Source organism: Typopeltis vanoorti, chromosome 19 (assembly GCF_054136105.1).
Source record: "Typopeltis vanoorti isolate ZY-2024b chromosome 19, IOZ_Tvanoo_1.0, whole genome shotgun sequence".
In the NCBI taxonomy this organism is placed as follows: domain Eukaryota; kingdom Metazoa; phylum Arthropoda; class Arachnida; order Uropygi; family Thelyphonidae; genus Typopeltis; species Typopeltis vanoorti.
The window spans coordinates 13,546,589-13,569,294 of NC_143567.1; the positions used below are offsets into that span (position 1 = coordinate 13,546,589).

The following is a 22,706-nucleotide window of genomic DNA, read 5'->3' on the forward strand; positions in this document are numbered from 1 at the left end:
TGTTCTGCTCATATGCAGTGCTAGAGAGTACCTGTAGGTTGAATATATAAGCTTTTCCTGTTTGGCATCACCATTTAAAGAAAAGAAAAAAAAAATTCTGCGCATCCATTTTAGAATAAATATGCTAAAGAAAGACTGATATACCCAGAGATTCCTATTAATCCATATGTTTTAAGTATTAAATAGATAACTAGTTTATTATACATAACTATTTTTATATCCTTTCTAACAGGATTCCCTTATGTGTTAAAAAAAAAAAAAAAAAAATAGTAATACCAGTAAACTATCTGCAGCAATGTCAGTAACATTTAAACTGAAATTGTATTTTCATTATTTCTAAGAGCAACTGTTTCATCTGTGTTAATGCTGCAGGGATGCCTCTTGATATGAAGGTGAAATATTAGCATCAATTGCAAAAATAAAAATAAAATAAAATAAAATAAATCACTTTCTAGTGGTCTGGAAAGACCTGAGTTTCAGTCCTATCTAGATGTAAGGAAAAAGGCATTCATTTAGAAGGGCTTTTCAAATGATAGTGAAAAAGCCTGAAATGCATGCAATTGACAGACAATGCATACTGTGGAGATACAATTATCACCATCATGACAGAAATTAAGATTATAAAGAGCCAAGTTACTTGGCTGTAATAAGCATTGAACCTAATTTAATGGGTAATGATGATATAAGACATGTACCATAATTTATATATATATATATATATATATATATATATATATTTTTTTTTTTTTTATTGTAAACATAACAATCTTATATACAGGATTAACCGGTTTTTGGTTTTCTCTGCAGTCAGACAAAGAGGTTACATGCTCATACTCTTGTTGAAGTATGTTACATCGAAGTCACTTATAAGGCTAATTACACTTTTTTTTTTTTTTTTTTTTTTTTAAATAAATTAAAGCCATTAAGAGTTACTTTAACATGATAACATAAGATCTTGTTTTAACATAAGAACATAAATGTGGAAGAACATAGAAGTTACTATTGCACAATATTATCTATTAACATGAGAGTGCCAGCTGATTAATTTTCGCACTGTTAAGCACAACAATCCTTCTTTCTTCCCCCTTTCTTTTTTTTTTTTGGGGGGGGGGATAAAGGTGTCACTTCTATGCTGGAAAGTGGATTATAATGCAGTCGCCCTGCTCAGCCAGGAGTTGATTCCGTGGATTCCATTCTTGGTGGAAAAGATCTAATGTGTTGTTTTGCCTATGGTGGTGATGTTCGTGTAGGATCCGACATCTCACCTTTTGTTGGAAGGCTGCAGTGAGTTGGTCAGTTGCCTCTCTCTGTGAAGTTGCTGTGCTGTCTGGTATTGTATGTCTGAGGTAGAAGTTGTATATTACCGCTTTTGCGGTGATGAAAAGGTAATTGCAGAATGAATGGTTATTTGGCTCCACATGGACGAGATTGAAATATTCCTCTTCTGTATGAAGATTACCACAGGTAAGAGCTGCCGTTTCCCGAGTCAAACTGATTAATTTAGTGTTGACTGGGCATTCCAAGTAGACATGCCGGACCGTTCCTAATTGGTAGCAGAAGAGGCAGTTATCTGAGACGTTTGAGTTAAATTTTCGTAATATAGTAGGAGTAGGTAATATATTATGCCACATTCTCCACTGAATATCTGCGTCAGGTTTGATGGCTCTTGTGCGATATGGTAGATCCCATTGAAATAGTGTTTGATCAGATGATGCAGGATTTTCCATCAAAGTGCTTTGGTTTGACTGTTGTGTTAGAGTGCTGTAGATCTTGTTGGTGTTGCTGGGTGTAAGTTTCTCCCATGAGTTATTGGTTTTTATCAGAAAGATAGGCGCCAAAACTTCTGAGTTTGGAGGAATAAGCCCCACTTCTGTTATGCTATCAGGCATAGCGGCTTGAAAAGCGGCCTTTACGGTGTCTATCTGCTCAGACTCATTCCCATATTCCAGGTTTTCGAGCGAATTTGGAAAGCGCCAGGTGAGGCTTGGAGAAAGAATGTCACCCAAGATCCTCACGTTTCGCCAGCTCCATGGAGGAAAGAAAAATTCTTTCTGAGTGATCGGGCTTCTTACCATCGTGTTGTGAAAGATGGGTTCCATGAGGATTTCAGGTAGGGATGCTGTCTTCACTGTGTGCTGGAGGTTTAGCTTCTTCCATCGTCGAAGGGCGTCTTTGTAGAAGTTTGTTAAACTTACAGGCACTTGAGCTGTTGTCATTCTTAAGGTGGTGGAGAGAGAGAGACCTCTAGTGGCAGAAGTGAAAATATACTCAGTGGTGCACTTGTGTGATATTTCCTGTTGTAGGGCATTTATGAGAAATCGAGCGCGGAACGTTGTTATCCTGTTGTCAATGGAGACCAACTTTTGTCCTCCATCTTTGAGAGAAGTACATAGCTGGGAGTAGGAAAGCCAGTTTGTTTTATTCCATATGAATCGATATATGGTTGACTTTATTTGTTTGATGAATTGAACTGGTGGCGTAAGGATCTTTAGTGTATGCCAAAGGACACTGGTGGCTATTTGGTTAACGATTATTGTTCTCCCTCTTGTGGAGGCAGAGGCTCGTATTGCTGCCCACTTTCCTAGAACTTGCTTGAAACGCTTGTTTAGTGTTTCCCAGTTCTTATCCACATAAGAGGGTGTGTTTCCTAGGTAAATCCCCAGGTATTTGTTTCCCTCTGTGGACCAGGTACCAGACATTGGGGAATCGGTTCGGTGATATTTTTTTTTTTTTTTTTTTTTTTTTATTGTAAACATAACAATCTTATATACAGGATTAACCGGTTTTTGGTTTTCTCTGCAGTCAGACAGAGAGGTTATATGCTCATACTCTTGTTGAGGTATGTTATATCGAGGTCACTTATAAGGCTAATTACATTTTTTTTTTCTTTTTTTTAAATAAATTAAAGCCATTAAGAGTTATTTTAACATGATAACATAAGATCTTGTTTTAACATAAGAGCATAAATGTGGAAGAACATAGAAGTTACTGTTGCACAATATTATCTATTAACATGAGAGTGCCAGCTGATTAACTTTCGCACTGTTAAGCACAACAATCCTTCTTTTTTTGGGGGCGGGGGGGTAAAGGTGTCACTTCTATGCTGGAAAGTGGATTATAATGCCGTCGCCCTGCTCAGCCATGAGTTGATTCCGTGGATTCCATTCTTGGTGGAAAAGATCTAAGGTGTTGTTTTGCCTATGGTGGTGATGTTCGTGTAGGATCCGACATCTCACCTTTTGTTGGAAGGCTGCAGTGAGTTGGTCAGTTGCCTCTCTCTGTGAAGTTGCTGTGCTGTCTGGTCTTGTATGTCTGAGGTAGAAGTTGTATATTACCGCTTTTGCGGTGATGAAAAGGTAATTGCAGAATGAATGGTTATTTGGCTCCACATGGACGAGATTGAAATATTCCTCTTCTGTATGAAGATTACCACAGGTAAGAGCTGCCGTTTCCCGAGTCAAACTGATTAATTTAGTGTTGACTGGGCATTCCAAGTAGACATGCCGGACCGTTCCTAATTGGTAGCAGAAGAGGCAGTTATCTGAGACGTTTGAGTTAAATTTTCGTAATATAGTAGGAGTAGGTAATATATTATGCCACATTCTCCACTGAATATCTGCGTCAGGTTTGATGGCTCTTGTGCGATATGGTAGATCCCATTGAAATAGTGTTTGATCAGATGATGCAGGATTTTCCATCAAAGTGCTTTGGTTTGACTGTTGTGTTAGGGTGCTGTAGATCTTGTTGGTGTTGCTGGGTGTAAGTTTCTCCCATGAGTTATTGGTTTTTATCAGAAAGATAGGCGCCAAAACTTCTGAGTTTGGAGGAATAAGCCCCACTTCTGTTATGCTATCAGGCATAGCGGCTTGAAAAGCGGCCTTTACGGTGTCTATCTGCTCAGACTCATTCCCATATTCCAGGTTTTCGAGCGAATTTGGAAAGCGCCAGGTGAGGCTTGGAGAAAGAATGTCACCCAAGATCCTCACGTTTCGCCAGCTCCATGGAGGAAAGAAAAATTCTTTCTGAGTGATCGGGCTTCTTACCATCGTGTTGTGAAAGATGGGTTCCATGAGGATTTCAGGTAGGGATGCTGTCTTCACTGTGTGCTGGAGGTTTAGCTTCTTCCATCGTCGAAGGGCGTCTTTGTAGAAGTTTGTTAAATTTACAGGCACTTGAGCTGTTGTCATTCTTAAGGTGGTGGAGAGAGAGAGACCTCTAGTGGCAGAAGTGAAAATATACTCAGTGGTGCACTTGTGTGATATTTCCTGTTGTAGGGCATTTATGAGAAATCGAGCGCGGAACGTTGTTATCCTGTTGTCAATGGAGACCAACTTTTGTCCTCCATCTTTGAGAGAAGTACATAGCTGGGAGTAGGAAAGCCAGTTTGTTTTATTCCATATGAATCGATATATGGTTGACTTTATTTGTTTGATGAATTGAACTGGTGGCGTAAGGATCTTTAGTGTATGCCCACTTTCCTAGAACTTGCTTGAAACGCTTGTTTAGTGTTTCCCAGTTCTTATCCACATAAGAGGGTGTGTTTCCTAGGTAAATCCCCAGGTATTTGTTTCCCTCTGTGGACCAGGTACCAGACATTGGGGAATCGGTTCGGTGATAGATAGATAGATAGATAGATAGATAGATAGATAGATAGATATTCATTGACATATTACTATAATGTTTGTATCTTCTGAACTTAATTTTTGAATGTCTTTTCTATTTTTGTTAATTACAGCTTAGTTTTTATGAATAGAGCTGAAAAAAGTACATAGGTTTCAATCATACTGTGATTAATAAATGTGTGGACAATATCATGATTATCAATCAGTGATGAATTATATCCACAATCATCTTACTTATCATATCTCTTGCATTTGTAAGATATGTGATATACAGTTATTCTGATGGAGTCCTCATCAGAATTTGTACTGCTTGATTGAAGAATTTTTAATAAATAATGAAGGTTTGTCATGGCTAGGAGAATTTAACTCCAGATGATAGAATGAATACTATTAACATAATATTTGTTTTCTCTAATACATGATATTTTATTACTTCTTATGTACAATATTTTAAGTGTATCATGAACTTGTAGTGGGATACAAAGTTTTTCTGTATGCTGACGTGAAATACAGTTTTCGTAATTTTCTTATGCCTCTATGTAGTTGGTGATGATGCTTTCTGGTCGGAAGTAGACCTGGATTCGAGTACCATTTAGGATGTGAGGGACATTCATATACGGACTTTTCAGATGAAGGCAAGTTAACAAACTTCATGCAGAGGTCACAGAATTTTTTTTTTTTTTTCTTGAAACTTGGAACTTCCCTTGCAAAACACATAAATGAACTTGATGTCTTAACTGTCTTATCACTATCAGTTGGGTATATGAAAGCCAAGTTACTTCGTTGTTGTAACAGCCCTATCATGGATTTCATATGGTGAGTCAAGAGCTGGATAAAACCACTCCAAAACAAATTAAGCAAGGTGAATTTAGGAAGTATGAATACTTAACACAACACCAAAAATAGTGTATCCCCCAAAAGCCCATTTCTGCATGGAAGCGTATTTGTTTACATGTGATCTGTTAAACATTGCTTCACTTCATGTAACACCAAAGAATTACAATTTACATAATTAGAAATTCCAAGAAATTTCTGATTATGTAACTTGTAATACCATAACCATTATATTCCTCTTTTCATTATTATAATGTTTAATAAGAAATCTATGTTTGTGCAGTTTCTGAACATAAAATTGTTCATGTTGCTCATTTGAGTTCCCCAAAATAAGCACAATAAGATTTTGTTAAGAGGCATTTCCTGCAGGATTAATAATTCAGTTATGTTTAGCATGTGTTATGAACTGTAATTATGTATTAAGGATCATACTATTTACTGGGGGAAGGGAATTAGAATATTGTATAAATAGACCTTTCTTTAAAGGATCCATATAAAAGAAAAGAAAAAAGTGTAAGATGGGAATAGTGATTGAACGGATGTTTCTCAATATTTTAGAACACAGAGACTAAGATAAAATTGTCAGAAACATTGAAAAGCAAAAATTTAAATTTTATTGATTTATTAGATTTTTTTTTTTTTTGGACTTTTTATTACTCTTATTTAGTTTTATCTTATTTTATATTCTAAGATATTTAGTATTGCTTTCAGTCATTCTTCATGTCTCATTATGTCTATTTTCAAAAATGCTTTATCATGGTTCATTTATGAAAGTGCTTCTTAATTTGTTTGTTAAAACTTTTTTTATAAAATGAAATTGTAATGTTAATGTTGAATTGATATGCCCTTCTTCTCAGAATTTAAGTAACACTAAACATTATAGATTATCGTAAAAAGAATACTACCAATATAAGTAAAATAGGATGGATAGGTTTTCTTTTGCCCTTTGTAACTAGCTGACCACTTTGCTGTCATGCTACTCACTGCATGGAGTGCACCCTGAAGCACTCCTGCATTAGCAAAGAAGGAGTGCTTCAGGGTGCACTCCTGCATTAGATGTAGAGGAGAAAGTAGGTAAAAGCCTACTTTCTCCTCTATACTGTATGATCAGTATGATCTCAAATCCTAGCCAGTTGTCAACCAGTTGGTTGACAACTGGCTAGGATTTGAGACAATTTGTAACTGATCAGAAATTTACAACCAATTCCTTAAATGCAGATCTTTATTCTGTCCTTCATGTTTAATCTTAATAACTTCTCTCTCTCTCTCTCTCTCTCTCTCTCATGCACACAAAATCCTAAGTTGCCTCTTGTGCCATTTCTAGTACAATCATTTATCTATTCAGCCTTCAAAATTCCCTTTGTAACTAGCTGACCACTTTGCTCTCATGCTACTTACTGCATGGAGTGCACCCTGGAGCACTCCTGCATTAGCAAAGAAGGAGGGTTATTTATGATTCTCTTTCTCTCTCAAACAGCTGCTCATGTTATAGAAATTGCAAATTCACCCTTAGAAATATATACCACTCTCACTTGGGCACTAAAAACCTCCCAAAAATCTTTAATTTTATTCAGAACAGAGCACTTCACCTCATTGACAACCTTGCTGACTCACTCTGTCTTATTCCATTTCTATAGATACTTCTATTGGACTTCAATGCATCATCTTTCTACTTTGCTCCAGATCTAAAATGGAGCAACATCTGGTTTAACTATGCATAATTCAACTGCAAACTCACTGGCCTAGCTTCTTTCATCTCCTCCACTTCTGTTATTTGCAAGTCTTTGGATCAACATTTATAGAGAAAATAAATTTCTCCATAATTCTTTCTTTTTTCACTCACATTAAGCTTCTTTTATAATAATCCCACACCTTAGTGCAGCACTTCCTAAACTGTGGGCCGTGGCTCCCTTGGGGGCCGTAGGTTTTGTTGAGGGGGGGGGGGGCTGTGAAAACATTTCTGACCATCTAGTGAATAACTCTGCAGAATCATGTCCAGAAAACATATTAAAAATGTTTTAAGACTAAGTAGATTTTTTTTATCTTAAAAGAAACTTATTTAATTTTTATTTATTATTTCTTTTTTGTTATTTTTTATATTTTAATGGAAAAAAATCATACATTGGTGTGGGTTCACAAATTTTGCTTCTTTTATATATTTCAGCACTTAATGAATATTAGTAAATATATGCTTATTCATATGTTTCATTTCAAAGCAGAAATCTAAGAATTGCAGTTTCAAATATTTCATCTGATATTGGTGTAGCAGTATTGAAACTATCCATCACATTAAATTGTTATTAAACTTCTTTTATGTTTTTAACTCTTCCTTTATTACTAATAATTTTACGTGTCATGTGCTTGTACTGCAAATGTACAATAACAATATATCTATCTATATACATATATATAAAAATATGAGATAATGTGCCATGTCAAATGTGTATGTAAGATGCTAAAAATGTAATATTTACATTTGATTTTTGCAGTATTCGCTGTGTATGTTTTGTATTGAATATAAATACAATAACTATTATAATAATATGTCTATATTAAGTTTTTTTTTGAGGGGGGGGGGGCATGAAATATTTTAATTTTTCCAAAGGGGGCCCTGGCATTCAAAAGTTTGGGAAGCACTGCCCTAGTGTACTATACCAGGGTGAATTTGTATGAAATTAATCAATACATGTTTTAATGATTTTTATGCAAACGATACTTAACAGAACTTGTCTTCTTTTAATGAGTGAAAAAACTGTATGTAAAAATACATAAATAAACAAGCAGACACAAATTTTTCATAATACTTGCTTTTTTATTTAAGCTGACTATAGCATTCTGTATATGAGTCATTATAGGTTACGGCAACTAGGTTTTGATTTCTTTCTAAGAAATTCCCGCGATGAGTCTACTGACTCCATGGAGATACCCTTAATAATAATAATAATAATAATGGCATCTCATATGGATATGTTCACCTTGATTTTGAGTGTTAATATATATAGTAGGTTTTTAAATATACTAATCTTGATTAATGTTGGCCACTGATAACTTTTTGATGCATTGATATTAAGTGTGAAGAGTTTTAAGTTAGAATATGTGCAAATGATACAAATAGTAACAAGTTCAGTAATAGTTTATTTGTTAGTGCATTTGTATTATTTATAGTTTTAATATGTTTCTTTCTAATAATTTTCATAATATATTATTTATGATATGATATGATATGCTGCTGTGAAAACTGACATCATATCATTTGATGTCTTGAAATGAAAAAAAATCTAAAGAAATTACTGATTATTATTTTTAAATATATGTATAGGGTATGCAGAGCCAACAGTTCCAAGGTGGCTATGGACCTCCTGCTCCTCAGAGAATGCCTTCAAGTCCAGGTATGACCAGTCCTATCAATAACCATATGGCTAATCCAATGGGAAGCCATATGAACTCCATGGGAAATCAGATGTCAGCTTCTATGGGAACAGTAAATAGTTCTATGATGAATATGCCAAATTCAATGGGACCTATGAGTCCAATGAACTCTGCAATGGCCATGAATGGACCAATAGGAATAAATAAGCCCACAATGCAAAGCATGCAAGGAATGGCTGGTCCAGGGCAACCCCATCCAGGCATGTATCCTTCCGGAAGCCCAACCATGGCTCCACAGACCCGGAACAGGCCTGCACCATATCCAAGCCCTCAGCAACACATGTCTCAAAAAAGGCCTGCACAATATAATATGATGGCACAGCAGTATGGGGCACAGATGCAATCATATAGCCCTAATCCCCAACAGAACTATACTCCGACTCAGGTGAGCACCTTTATTTTATTTTAGCATTCCTGTATTTTACATCATAATTATTAATTTATGTGCCAAGCAACTTGCATTATTCCAGTGTTAGAATATTACTATTAGTAACAAGCTCCATCCAGAATTCCTGGACTCACTGCATAAGATCATGTTAGCCTTAAAATGCATTAGCCTGCCATCTTCAAGGTCTAAATGCATATGATGACTATCATATGCATTTAGGCTGCAACTACTTCTTCCAACTCACTGCCCATGAATTTAATTTCTAATGCCTTTTCCAATTGAATTTTTCAAAATACATACCATCTTAAAATTTAAATGACAAAAATAATTAATCAAAAAATAAGTAAACTGAACAAACAATACTAAAAGCATTACAAAATATTGAACAGCATGTTCATTTAAAATGTAAATTATTTTAAACTATTAAACCATCATATTTATTTTTAAAATAATTCATTTATTTTGCATTCTAACAATTGAATTCATCATATATAGTTGACTTTTACTATAGCAAACACCACTATAACAGACTATTGAAAACTCCCAACCAGAGCTCCATAGGTACAATGATGTGCTAAAAGAAATTCACTATAGCAAACTGTTCTTGTGGGTCTCTATAGAGTTTTCTATAGTGAGAGTCGACTGTATGTGCATGCACTTCCCTAAAATATCTTTATGGTTTTCTTGTGACTTTTATATTTAATTTTTTTTGTGTGTTATTAGAATCTAATAGGCAATTTATCAACCTTATTGGCTAAGTAGATGGTATTTCCGAATTCTAACTTTGCCTATCATTTCATATCCGAATTCTAACTGGTGGCTTCATCAGGACTTAATAATCATATATTAAGAAAATGTAATTTATACCCATAAAATTGATTTTATATATGCAGCTTACATATGAACAATACCAACATGAATATTATTATTATTGTATAATGATAATAATATTCATGTCTAGAAACTTCCATGGAATCCAGAGACTCATCATGAGAGATCCATACTAACCATTATTCACACATGTATAGAAAGGCTTAGGTGTCGTCGATTATTCATAACTGTGCTTCGTGGTATAAACAACACCATGAGAGGGGGAAAAATACATTTAATAAGCTTACTGATATGTTGTTTGATTTTCTATCCAGCATTGTCAGAGCACAGTTATAACTGTGACAGGCACATAGCCCTGAACTAAGTAATTGTGGAAAAAATTTCAAATTTTAACTGAAAACAGAACTAATGTCCTTACATGGCACCCTTAAAATGTGCCAGATAGCCATAAGTTAATTTATAGTAGTAGTCAAGAGCTGGTAGCTTGACCTAGTAGTCAAGCTATCTGCTCTCAAAATGACAGTCTCCCAGATCTTTTTTAAATTAATGCAACCATACTTGTTGAGGTTGGGAGAGTGCTTCATAGCTGACGCTGATTCTAAAAATAGTCTCTCAGATCTATAACGACTTCTGTGTAATATACTTGAACTTATGATGCCTTCTCTCTCTTTGGGTGTAGCACTGTGAAAGGCACATGCATCTCCACTGAGCCACACAGGTGCTCTAGCTAATCTTATGTGAAGGAGTATCCAGAGCATGGTCTGCCAGTCCTGACTTGCTATACACTGTTTGCAGCGTGGAGGGGGGAATTTTTCTTGCAATTGCTGTAGGTGTTGCTAGTTGTGAGAGGAGTTTTTCTAAATAAAATAGATTAAGAATTACCTGCTGTACATTACTATGAAATAGACTTCACCAATGTCATGCAAGAAAAATAACATTTTAGAATGTTGAAATTAAAGTTTTACTTCAACAATAAACATAGCATTTTATTTATTTCCCTATACATTGTTTTGACTTTTTTGTAGTATTTTTGGATTGAGAGGGGTGGCAGACTCAGGGACTGCCCCGGGCAGCAAAAACTCTAGCTACACCACTGACTGTATGGCATGACTTGAAATGCTTGATTAAATAAATATTAATAATAAATAATTTTCTAAATAATGTTTTACAAATTCTCCATATAAAGTTGCCTAAGTTTATTCAGAAAACATAACATGGATTTTTCATTAGTTTTTATTATTATTTTTTTACATAGGGTTGTGTATGCTGTCCTCAGTATTCTGGAGGTCAACCTGCTCAGTTTCCTAAACAGCAGCAACAATATGCTCCTTCCATGCAGCAACAGCCAATGCCTGCTGGCTATCCCCCTCAACAGCAGATGCGTCCAACAATGAGGCCACAGATGCCACCCTATGGCAGTCAGCCAGCTCAGTATTATCAGCAGCCTCACATGAATGGGGCTCCTCAGCAAACTCAGTACGAACCTCATTATGCCAACCAGTATCAGCAACAAAATATTCAGGTATATTAATTTTTATAAACACTGTGCTTTCTTTATTAAATAACAGGTATATTTTATAAAGCCTAAAGGAAGAACCATAATCAAAATTATGATTCTTCTTTGGAGAATGGGAATAAATCCTGTTATATTTAACACTCCAATTGAAGCAGATAATTTTGATTATTTTCTTTTTGAAAGAAATTTTGTAATTTGGATAGAATTCTAATTGATGAAGGTATCATAACAAAATACTACTTACAATTGGAGAATGCCTCTTAGTTTATAATTAATATTTGAGATAATTTTTTTCAAACACAAGACACTGATAAACTTAAATGTATCGTTCTAAGTACACTCTTTTTTTTTTAGTAGCATTGAAGAATCTCATGTGACTTATAAGGATCTTCAAGTCAAATAGAAGGTTACATAACTTGATCATTATGAAAACAATTAAAAAAAATTATGAACATCTAATCACTATTACTTCCCAAAACTTTGAGACAGTCATGCAATCAGAACTGCTACGATTTGGATAACATCACAAAGTTTCACAAGCCTCAAGAAACATGTAATCAAATTTAAATGCACTGAATGAAAAATCGTGGTTTGATTTTAAAGAACTTCGTATTTAGTATCAGTTTTGTGGTAGGGAAGGCCAGACTTTTCAGATATTCCAAGAATAGGAATTTGAAAAGCAAAGCTGTTCTTGGATTCACAGCAGAATGGCCAGTCTGTTCAGTCTGGACATTTCTTGACACATTAGTCGCCTGCCTTTCAGATGGATCACTATCTTTTTCCATTCACAGAAAGCCAACACACACAGGAAGATACCTACATAAACAATCACATCATCATCCAGTCCAACAGTGTGGCATTTTAAAAACACTCACACACAGAGCCAGAGCCATTTGTTCTAACAATACAGCTCTGACCACAGAACTCAAATATCTGTGCCATACATTCTTAGCCAATGGCTACAATCTCTAGAAAATAGATAAAATACTACACAGCTCCATTACTCCCCCCGCCCCAATGCACAGAACACAACATGACCATCTCTATTCCTTATGCCAGAGGTACATCAGAAAAGATAGCCAAAGTACTGATGAAACAGGTCTTCGCACCACTTTCAAACTGTATGTAAAACTAGCAACCCTGATCTGCTCGCCTAAGGATAAACTTCACCCTTTAGCACACCCAGGAGTGTATGAAGTTCCCTGTGACTTGGCCTACTATGGACAAACAGGAAGATCAGTTAACATCCACCAGGAAGAACACAAAAAATACGTTCACCACTATTACTATGGCAAGTCTGGACTGGCAGACCATGCTTTGGACACTCCTTCACATAGGATTAGATGGAAGAAAACTAATGTGCTATTTAGAAGTTGTTACAGATCTGAAAGATTATTTTTGAGTCAGCAGTGGCTTTGAAGAATTCTCCTAACCTGAACAAATATGGTTGCATTAAATTGCCAAAATTTGGGAGATTGTCATCCTAAGAGCAACTCCCACATAGCTGTAATGATTTTTTTTTTTAATGGCACCATAAATAGTACTCTAGATCTTTTGTACACTGCAATTTTATTGTTTTACTTATTCACTATCACATGTACAAGTGTGTTGTGCTCTGATGATGCTGATTTGAAGTTCAGCAAAATATAAGCAGTTAATAAAACATCTTTTCATTAAATTGTTTGATGTTGTTAATACCGTTAAAAAATTAAGTCATGTTATGTCACTAATATGCTATATTTTGGAAAATTTCTTGAGGCAGGATTGATCTAGAAAAAGAAAATTAAACCAGTATTCTAAAGCAGCTCAAACATGGAATTTTCTATAGGGTTAAGACTTGTACAGGTGTAAGGTCTTAAATTGAAAAGGACACCAAGTCTTGTTGGAAGCTAAAGAGCTATGGATGCGATGTTTTTTTTTTTTTTTTTTTTTTTTTTCTTCAGGAAAGGCTACTGATGTAAATCAACCCAAGAAGAGAATTCTGAACTAGACTAAATATCTGAATATTATGAACAAGGGAATCTACTGTGAAATCTTTCTTATTAGAAATAATGTATGTAGTACATTATTTCTAATTACTCCTCTAAATTATGAGATTGTTAACAATAAAAAGTATTAATACTTACTTTATTCATAACCCTCTGCCACAATCTATCTTTTACCACATAAATATCATACCAAAATCTGAATCTCCCCTTCTTTATGTTACTTAAATTCTTTATCAATATTATAAATGTATTTATATATATTTTTGTATTTAGAGAAATATGAATTATCAGCCATCTCCAATACCTGGTAATCCAACACCTCCTTTAACACCAGCCTCAAATGTTCCATCATACTTATCACCTAATCAAGATTTAAAGCCCAGTTTTCCTGACATGAAACCTCCTTTACCACCACCAAGTAAGTCATGTAATGAATTTTAGTAATTCTGGTAGATAGGCTTATACATTGGTTACTCATGACTTTTTTTTTGAAAATAACAACATATACTAAAATATTAATTATAGAAACTTTAATTAATACTTTCTATATTTTGGCAACATTTTAGTAGTCTTATCTTATATAGGCTTTATTAATAAATTAATAAGGTTTTATTATTAAATTACTGGACTGAACTCCTGAAAATAGATCATTGTCTGGACTCCACAAATCGATTCACACAGGCGAGTGATCAGAAACAAGCGGCAAATGAATTTTCAGCCTTGTTCTAAATGCATTCAAAATATATTCTTTTTAAGCAACAAATAATTTATACTTTTTTTTTAAATCTCATTTATTGTCAGGTTATTTGATCATGGAGGCTGCAAGTGAATTTATTATTTTAAGTGAAGTTTTATTTCCAGAGAGTTAAATATAAAACTTATGAAAATGAAATCCTTAATTTGAACATTATATTCCCTTTTAAAAAATTACAAAAACACTTGCAATATTAGTTGCTGGTTTTCTCTAAATGCCACAACATAATGTAAGCCAGTCATCTTCAGTTTCTTCCATCTTTTTATCCTCTTTAAGGGTTCATAACATTGCTTTTTCTTTCAATATGAAAGACTATGGAATCAAAAAAAGAAAAAAGAAAAAGAAAGAAAGAAAAGGAAAAAAAAATCTGAAATGTAGAAAGATGACAGAAGATAATATTCTAATGATAATATTCATGTGGTCATATAAATGTTTTTGCATTGGCTACACTGCATAATCTAGAACAGGCATGGCCAACTTCATTCTATATGAGAGCCAATATATAATGAGTGGTAGCATCATGGGCTGCACACTTTAAGACAGAACTTAAATAAACTCTGCATTTTTTCAAGGCAAGTTATATGTATTGAATTACTATATTTGTTAAATCATTTTACTACTGGGAGAACAATATAAAATACTTGATTGGTTTAAATATCAGTTGTTAAATTAAATTTAATTACATATTTCTGTAACCAGAGCAGAGCAAGTGACTCAGTGATGCGTTACTCTGGAGCGCATAGAAATCTACCACTCCCACTACTACAACTCGCACAGAGAACCAGTAAATTTTATAAATTGAGTAATCTTTTAAAGCTATTTTGATTCTGTGTTGAGAATATAATTTTTTTCTGTCATCAAAAATAATGAATATAACTAGTATATCAATCAGAAAATCTGCGGTTGAAACCAATAGCTAAATTAATACATACATCTTCAAGGCCCACCTTTCCTAATTGGGTTGTGGGGGCAACAGCTGCAAGAGGAACTTCCAATGGTCACGATCCTCTGCCACCAAGCTCAGGTGTTCTGGTGGGATTCCCAAACGTGTCCACCCAAGGTTTTGGATATAATCTATCCAGCAAGTCCTTGGCCTCCCACCCTCTGGCTTGGCAAAGAGGGCCTGCTGAGGGAGCCTCTTGTGGCATTCTGACCAAGTGCTCATACCAACGTAACTGTGATCTCTCAACACGGAAAAGCAGCGGTTGAGTATTGAGGGTTTCCCGAATTGTAGAGCTTCTGACTCTGTCGAGTCTTGTCAGCCCCGCAACCCCTTGAAGGAACCTCATTTCAGGTAATGACCACATGAAAAGTATTCTCTCCATCAGTGGAGGATATCCTTCTCAGTTGTTAAAAGTGCACCATCAGAGGCCTTAATTTCCCTTGCTGTGCATGATTTCCTCCCTCGAAGACGGCAGATGGTCTGCCAGAATACTTTGTTTGCATTTGCATAGGATGAGTCTAATCTTTCTCCAAAGGATTCCCAAGCCTTCTGTTTTGCTGTCTTTACTGCCTCAGCAGCAGCTTTTCGTGCCTCAGCATACTGCAGACGCATCTCAGGTGACCTGACCCTAAGCCATGTTAGGTAGGACTCCTTTTTTGCCCGGACAGTTTTTTGGACTTCTTGGTTCCACCAAGGTGTCCTTTTCTCACTGCCTGTTGCCATGCCACGCCGCTTTCTGCCACAGCATGAGAGCGCAGAGGCAGTGACAGCTGTTCTGAACAGCTTCCACTCCTCCTCAACATCTGCAGTATGCTTGGGAATCTCTTTGAACCCGGAGGAAATGTCATCTGCAAAATTCTTCCTCACAGCCTCATTCTTCAATGCCTCCCATTTCACACGGTATAGCTGCTTAGGCCTACCAGCATTGATGATAGCATCTGGTTTCTGAAGCCGTAGAGTTCACACAACAAGGTGGTGGTCAGTTGACAGTTCTGCCCCTCTTCTAACACGAACGTCCAACACTGAGGAAAATAGGTCTGCTGAGACTATAAAGAAGTCAATCAGAGACCTTTGTTCTAGTGTATCCCTGTACCAGGTATACTTATGGACTTCTTGGTGCTGGAAGAAGGTATTCATTATGGACAAGCTGTTAGTACAGCAGGTCCAATAATTTCAACCCATTCGTGTTAAGGTCAGGAGCACCGTTCCTCCCAACCACACCCCTCCATGTCTGATCATCTGTTCCAACATGTGCATTGAAGTTCGAAAAATATGTTACGACCCTTAGACACCACTCCTCAGCACTCTGCTAGAGGAAACTCCATCAATGGGCCCGCTACCCATTTAGGGGCAGAGCAAAGAAATGGTGTCTAAGGGAGATCGTAACATATTTTTCGAACGAGTCCCTGTACCTAAAACCCGAACGTGTCCCTTGGTAACCCACACGACGGACGATGCGGTATGAATATTTTTTGATGGCCTGATCATGTTACAGTGTTTGATAATGTCCTGTTAGCACAAGACGAAATGACACAGCAAAATAGGAAAGATTCCCCTCTAATAGTATTCAGGGGAAAGAGCAAGAAGAGAGAAAGAAGCAAGGGAGGAAGAGGAGGGACCAGTCTACAGATAATATAACAGATGTATATTACATGAAGTAAAGCATGATCCAGCATCAGGTACCTCGAGTTTGCCATGCCTGTACTCATTAAAGTGAGCCCCTGAGGGTGCTAAATTAATAATATATATAATTTAATATAGTTTTTATCCTTCTGCGGGCCGCACAAAATCACGTTACAGGCCACTGGCATGTTGTTGGCCACCTATGATCTAGAAGGTTGAATGCCAGATTATTAGAGTATCTCTTGTCATACAAATTTACTCATCATATAAAACAGCTTTACTGAGGTTTTAGGAGAGATTTATTTGAGAAAAGACTAATTGAAGTAAGAAAAATTGTTCTAGGGATAACTGATGAAGAACAAACTGGATTTAAACTGGATATGCTGAACTTGGTTGGCATAGTGATTATCACTCTCCAACCAGCAGGCTGTAGATTTGAATTCTGCTGAGGCATGGATGTTTGTCTTTGGCTGATCAGATTCATCTTCCACCTAATGTAAGACCGCCAATCTACTTATTGGAGATCCAGAGTGGTTAGAAAAAATAATTTTTCATGCTTTGTCTCTAAAACAGAGTTTCTGAACTATGTAGAAGTATAATAAAAATACAAAAAAAAAAAAAAAAAAAAAAAAACAGAAATAAAATATAAAATTTTTATCTCACCTGTGGTACTAGCATACAATCTTACAATTTTTTTGTAAGATTACAATCTTTTGTTGCTAAGAGTCACATACGAAAAAACAAGGGGAGGGGAGGGGGGGTTGCCAAGACTTTACGGCATATAGTTGAGAAGCCATGGGATTATATTAAAGATCTCTGTTTAAGCTATGTTAATAGTTCTTCCTAGGTACTTATCATGCTATTCAAGTCACCAGGGAGAACTGTTCAAAATGCTAGATCTGTATAGTATGAATGGAATCTTATATGAAGCAGTACATAAGCTGTAAAATCAGCAATTAGATTTTGAAGGATATACAGAAAAATGGTTGGATATTAACACAATTTCTAAAGGATAATTTAACTGACATCTTTAACTGAGTTTAATAGTAAATGCAGAAATTACTATTCTATATAAAACATAGCACATTGGGAGTAGGGAAAACTTTAGTGATTTTAGCCATTTCTTATAGAGTCGAACTCAAATTATAAAATTGACTGAACTCACTACTTAAAATGTTTTTTGTTTATATATATATATATATGGTAATTAATGTGTCAAGTGTTAAACTCAGTACAAGACTTTAGTTAAATCTTCCTTTGTGTTGTGTGTTTTTTCACCACATTTTGACATGGTAAATTCGGTTACTTTACATGTTTAAAATACCATCTTTAGTGAGACTGTTAGGAGTATCATAGGTAAGGCCTTATAGGAGTTTCCTATAAGGCCTTATCAGTCAACTCTTCTTATTTTATGACCCTTATGCTATTAGAGTACTTGAGGGCCATGGGGTCTTTTCATTTCTGGCCTTACAACTATGCCCTCTCTATAAACCTTACTATAATTCTTCTATAATCTACTCTTTCCCCTTCAATATACCCTATTCCTCCTATGGGTTTAAATTCGGAAGAAGGCTAGTTTAGAAGCCTTAAGGTAGCAGCCCTACCACTGAACTAGTCCATCATCAGGCTAGTCCCCTGATATGGAGAACATAATCCTACTTGTAAGCTGACAGAAAAAGATAATCGGATTGAATCTATGGGAAACGACCCTGGAATGGAAAAGGTAAAACAAAAGTGGAAATGACAAAATATAATACACATAGCAAACTGGAATGTTAGAGGAATAGCATATAAAGAAATAGAATTAGACCATTTATTAAATGAAAGAAATTTTAAAATAGCAGTAATCACTGAAACAAAAGAAATTAAAAGGAACCGTGAGAACTGAAAATTTTAATGTGATATACAGTGGAGTCGACAGAGACCAAAGAGCGCAAGCAGGAGTCATGATTTGGATTCATAACTCCCTTTCAAAACAGTTAAAACATTATAAATTATGGAATGAAAGAATAATAGAAGCTAGAATAAAAATAGATAGAGGCTATTTAACAATAATTGGTTTATATGCCCCAGAAGAAGGAAGAGAACAGGATAATATTGATTTTTATAATCAGCTACAGAAATATATAATAAAATAAATAAAAATAATTACATAATTTTAGCAGGAGACTTAAATGCAAGAATTGGAAACACGAAAATTAATAATAATATAGGAATACATGGAGAACACACTCTAAACAGAAATGATAAAAAATTGATGGATTTGTAGTTTATAATAACCTAAAAATAATGAATTCCTTCTATAAACATAAAGACATACATAAATATACTTGGGCAGCAAGAGGATGGAAATCAATATTAGATTACTTCATATTAAATGAAAAGACATAAAAATTTTCACTAGATGTTAGAGTTCACAGAGGATATGAAATAAGCATTGACCACTTCCTTGTTAAAATAAAATTAAGATTACCACCTAAATGGCTACAAGTAACAAGAACAGAAAGAAAAATTGAAACATTTGTTTATAAAACTAGACTATTGAATGACACAAATGTACAATGGCTATATGAACAAAGAATTAACCAATATCTAGATAAAATAAAACAAAATGAAGAATTAGAAATAGAATGGCTTAATATAAAAACGATACTAAATGCAACAGCAAATGAAAGCTTAGGAAAGATCAAAAAATTCAATAAAAGAAAAAACTGAAGATCTGGGATGATACAATCAAAGAAATAATCAAAAAGAAAAAAGAAGCCTATCACAAATGGTTAAGCAGTAAAAGATTAGAAGATGAAATAGAATATAAAAGAATAAGAGCCATAGCTAAAAGAGAAGTCAGAAAAAGACATAGAGAATCATGGAATAAATTTGTTTCTAATTTAGAACCCGATTTATATAAAATAAGACCCAATGTATATAAGATTTTGAAACACTTAAATGAGATACCAAAGAAAACATAAAATTAAACACTGAATTGAAATTAGAAGAATTTCTAAATTACTACACAGAACTGTGGACAGACAAATATTTAAAAAAGACAACTGGCAAACAATTAATGAAAATGAAAAGGAAATAACTGAAGAAGAATTAGAAATCAGCCTGAGAGAAACATGAAACGGAAAATCACCTGGAGAAGATAAGCTAGGTTCAGAACTATATAAATATGCAGGAACAAGATTCAAAGAAAAATTCTTATTATTTTTAAATAAAATTTACTCAACTGGTATCCCCCCCCAATAGAATGGAAAAAAGCAGTTGTGATTCCTATCTTTAAGAAAGGTAATAGAGATGACCCTAAAAACTACACAGGTATCGGTATACTAAATTCCTGTTACAAAATACATAGCAGAATCTAAAATAACAAACTAATGAAATATTCTGAAAACTTTATTCTAGAAGTACAGAATGGTTTTAGAAAAGGACGATCATGCATAGATCCGGTCTTGCCTAAAATTAATAATAGAGAAAAGAAGAGAATATAATTTAGAAACACATATTGCATTTATTGACTTTGAAAAAGCATTTGACAAAGTTAAAAGAAATGTATTATTTGACATATTAAAAGAAAGACAAATACCAAATAATATCCTAAAAGCTATCACAAGTATATATGAAAATAATCAAATACAAATAAGATTAAATCACGAGCTATCATATACGAGAGAGATAAATCAAGGGGTCCAACAGGGATGTCCCCTCTCAGCAACTCTTTTTAATATCTACTTAAATGAAATAATAATAAAATGGAATAAAAATTTACATCAAGGAATTAAACTTTCTCCTACAGTTAACTTAAACACTCTCCTCTTTGCTGATGACCAAATAATAATTACAAATTCTGAAGATAACTTACAGAAAGCTATTTTAGATCTAAATGAGATATCCAAAGATTATGGTATGATAATATCAATGGAAAAATCAAAAACTATGGCCTTTAAAGGACAAGATCCAGCAAAAACTAAAATAGTAATAGATAAGAAGATCTTAGGGGAATTCATTTAACTACCTAGGATGTATGATTACATATGAAAATGGAAAAGATATAAATGTAAAAATTGCAAAATATTTAAAAATAACAGGTGTAATTAACTCTATATTTAAACCAAACCTAGTTCAAAAACAAACCAGGCTAAAAATATACAATACATTAGCCTTACCAGTCTTAATGTATGGAAGCGAAATCTGGACAGTAAAACAAAAAGACAAAGATTAACAACAGCAGAAATGAAGTTTATGAGAAAAACTGCAAAGTATACCCTATTTGATCACAAAAGAAACAAAGATATTATGAAAGAATTAAACCAAGAACCAGTAATAGAAAAAATTAAAAAAAATATAAACATAAATGGATGGAACACGTTCAAAGAATGAAAACAGAAAGATTACCAAAACAAGCCTTAAAGTACAAGCCATTAGGAAAAAGAAAACCAGGACGTCCTCTTAAACGATTCAACGATGACTTCTAAGGCCAGCCCATGCTAGGCGTAAATCCTTGATACGCATGATGATGATGATGATGATGGTAATTAATGTGTTAAGTGTTAAACTCAGTACAAGACTTTAGTTAAATCTTCCTTTTTGTCGTGTGTTTTTTCACCACATTTTGACATGGTAAATTTGGTTACTTTACATGTTTAAAATACCATCTTTAGTGAGACTGTAGGAGGAGGATTGTATTTTATTTTGAAAAATGAAGATGATATAAGCAATATCATGTTTATGTATCTCACAAAATGTCAAGTTTATAAACCAAGGCTGGACTGCATATGCTCTCAATTACAGTAAGTTCCTCAACTGCTGGATGTCTTATACTTGTGTATAGGACATTTTTAAGACTTTTTTTTTTCTGTATTTAGTAGATTAAAAAAAAAAAAATTGAGGCAGGAATCTCAGGAAAGCAATTTAGTTATCTAGAATAGCTTAACAAAGATTAATTCAGAAATAAATTGAATATTAAGCAGCTTAAATGAATAATTGATACTGCAAGTTTAAATATCTTGTGTCTGTAATTTCATTATTATTTATTAATTTATTTATATATATTTTTTAGAAGATGATGAATTACGCTTGACTTTTCCTGTTAGAGATGGAATAATTCTAGCACCATTCAGATTGGAACATAATTTAGCCGTGAGTAATCATGTCTTCCAGCTGAAGCAGTCAGTTCATCAGACGTTGATGTTTCGTACTGATCTGGAGTTACAGCTGAAATGCTTTCATCATGAGGATCGTCAGATGAATACAAACTGGCCTGCTTCTGTGCAAGTTTCAGTTAATGCCACACCACTATCTATTGACAGGGGAGAAAATAAACTATCTCATAAGCCACTTTACTTGAAAGAAGTGTGTCAGCCAGGTCGTAATACCATTCAGATCACCGTAACAGCATGCTGTTGTGTAAGTTGGTATATTCAGATATAAGCGCATTATAATAACAATGAAAACTTCTATAACTATTTGTCATATTATGTATACACAGCAGAATTTTTATCTTGAATATTTATGTATTTTATATTTCTTTTTTCTTTATGGTAGGCTCAGTGGCCTGTCACAGCTAAAGATCTCTTTGAAGTCTGATTACTACTTGTGATAGTGATGTATCTGCATTGCTTGCCATTTCTATAAATTGTGTGTTTCTGATTCGTTTGCCTTCTTTGGAAGATAAAAAAAAGCTGATATTCTGATAGGGAAATCCTTGCCACCTCCACATGAGACTGGCAAAGTCACTTTTGGTTGCAAAGACATGATAAAGTCCCCACCCACCCACAC

The 22,706-nt window shown here is 34.5% G+C and overlaps 1 protein-coding gene across 7 annotated transcripts in view; it reads left to right on the plus strand.

The window, feature by feature from the left end:
• LOC150095860 (zinc finger MIZ domain-containing protein 1-like) overlaps window positions 1–22,706 on the plus strand; it is a 383,815-nt gene that overhangs the window by 330,580 nt on the left and 30,529 nt on the right. For all 7 annotated transcript variants that reach the window (XM_090409083.1, XM_090409084.1, XM_090409085.1 and 4 more), the window contains 4 exons: window positions 8,776–9,270; window positions 11,360–11,626; window positions 13,882–14,026; window positions 21,988–22,334. In XM_090409083.1, coding sequence (XP_090265209.1) covers window positions 8,776–9,270; window positions 11,360–11,626; window positions 13,882–14,026; window positions 21,988–22,334 — 1,254 coding nt within the window. The remainder of the gene's footprint in view (window positions 1–8,775; window positions 9,271–11,359; window positions 11,627–13,881; window positions 14,027–21,987; window positions 22,335–22,706) is intronic.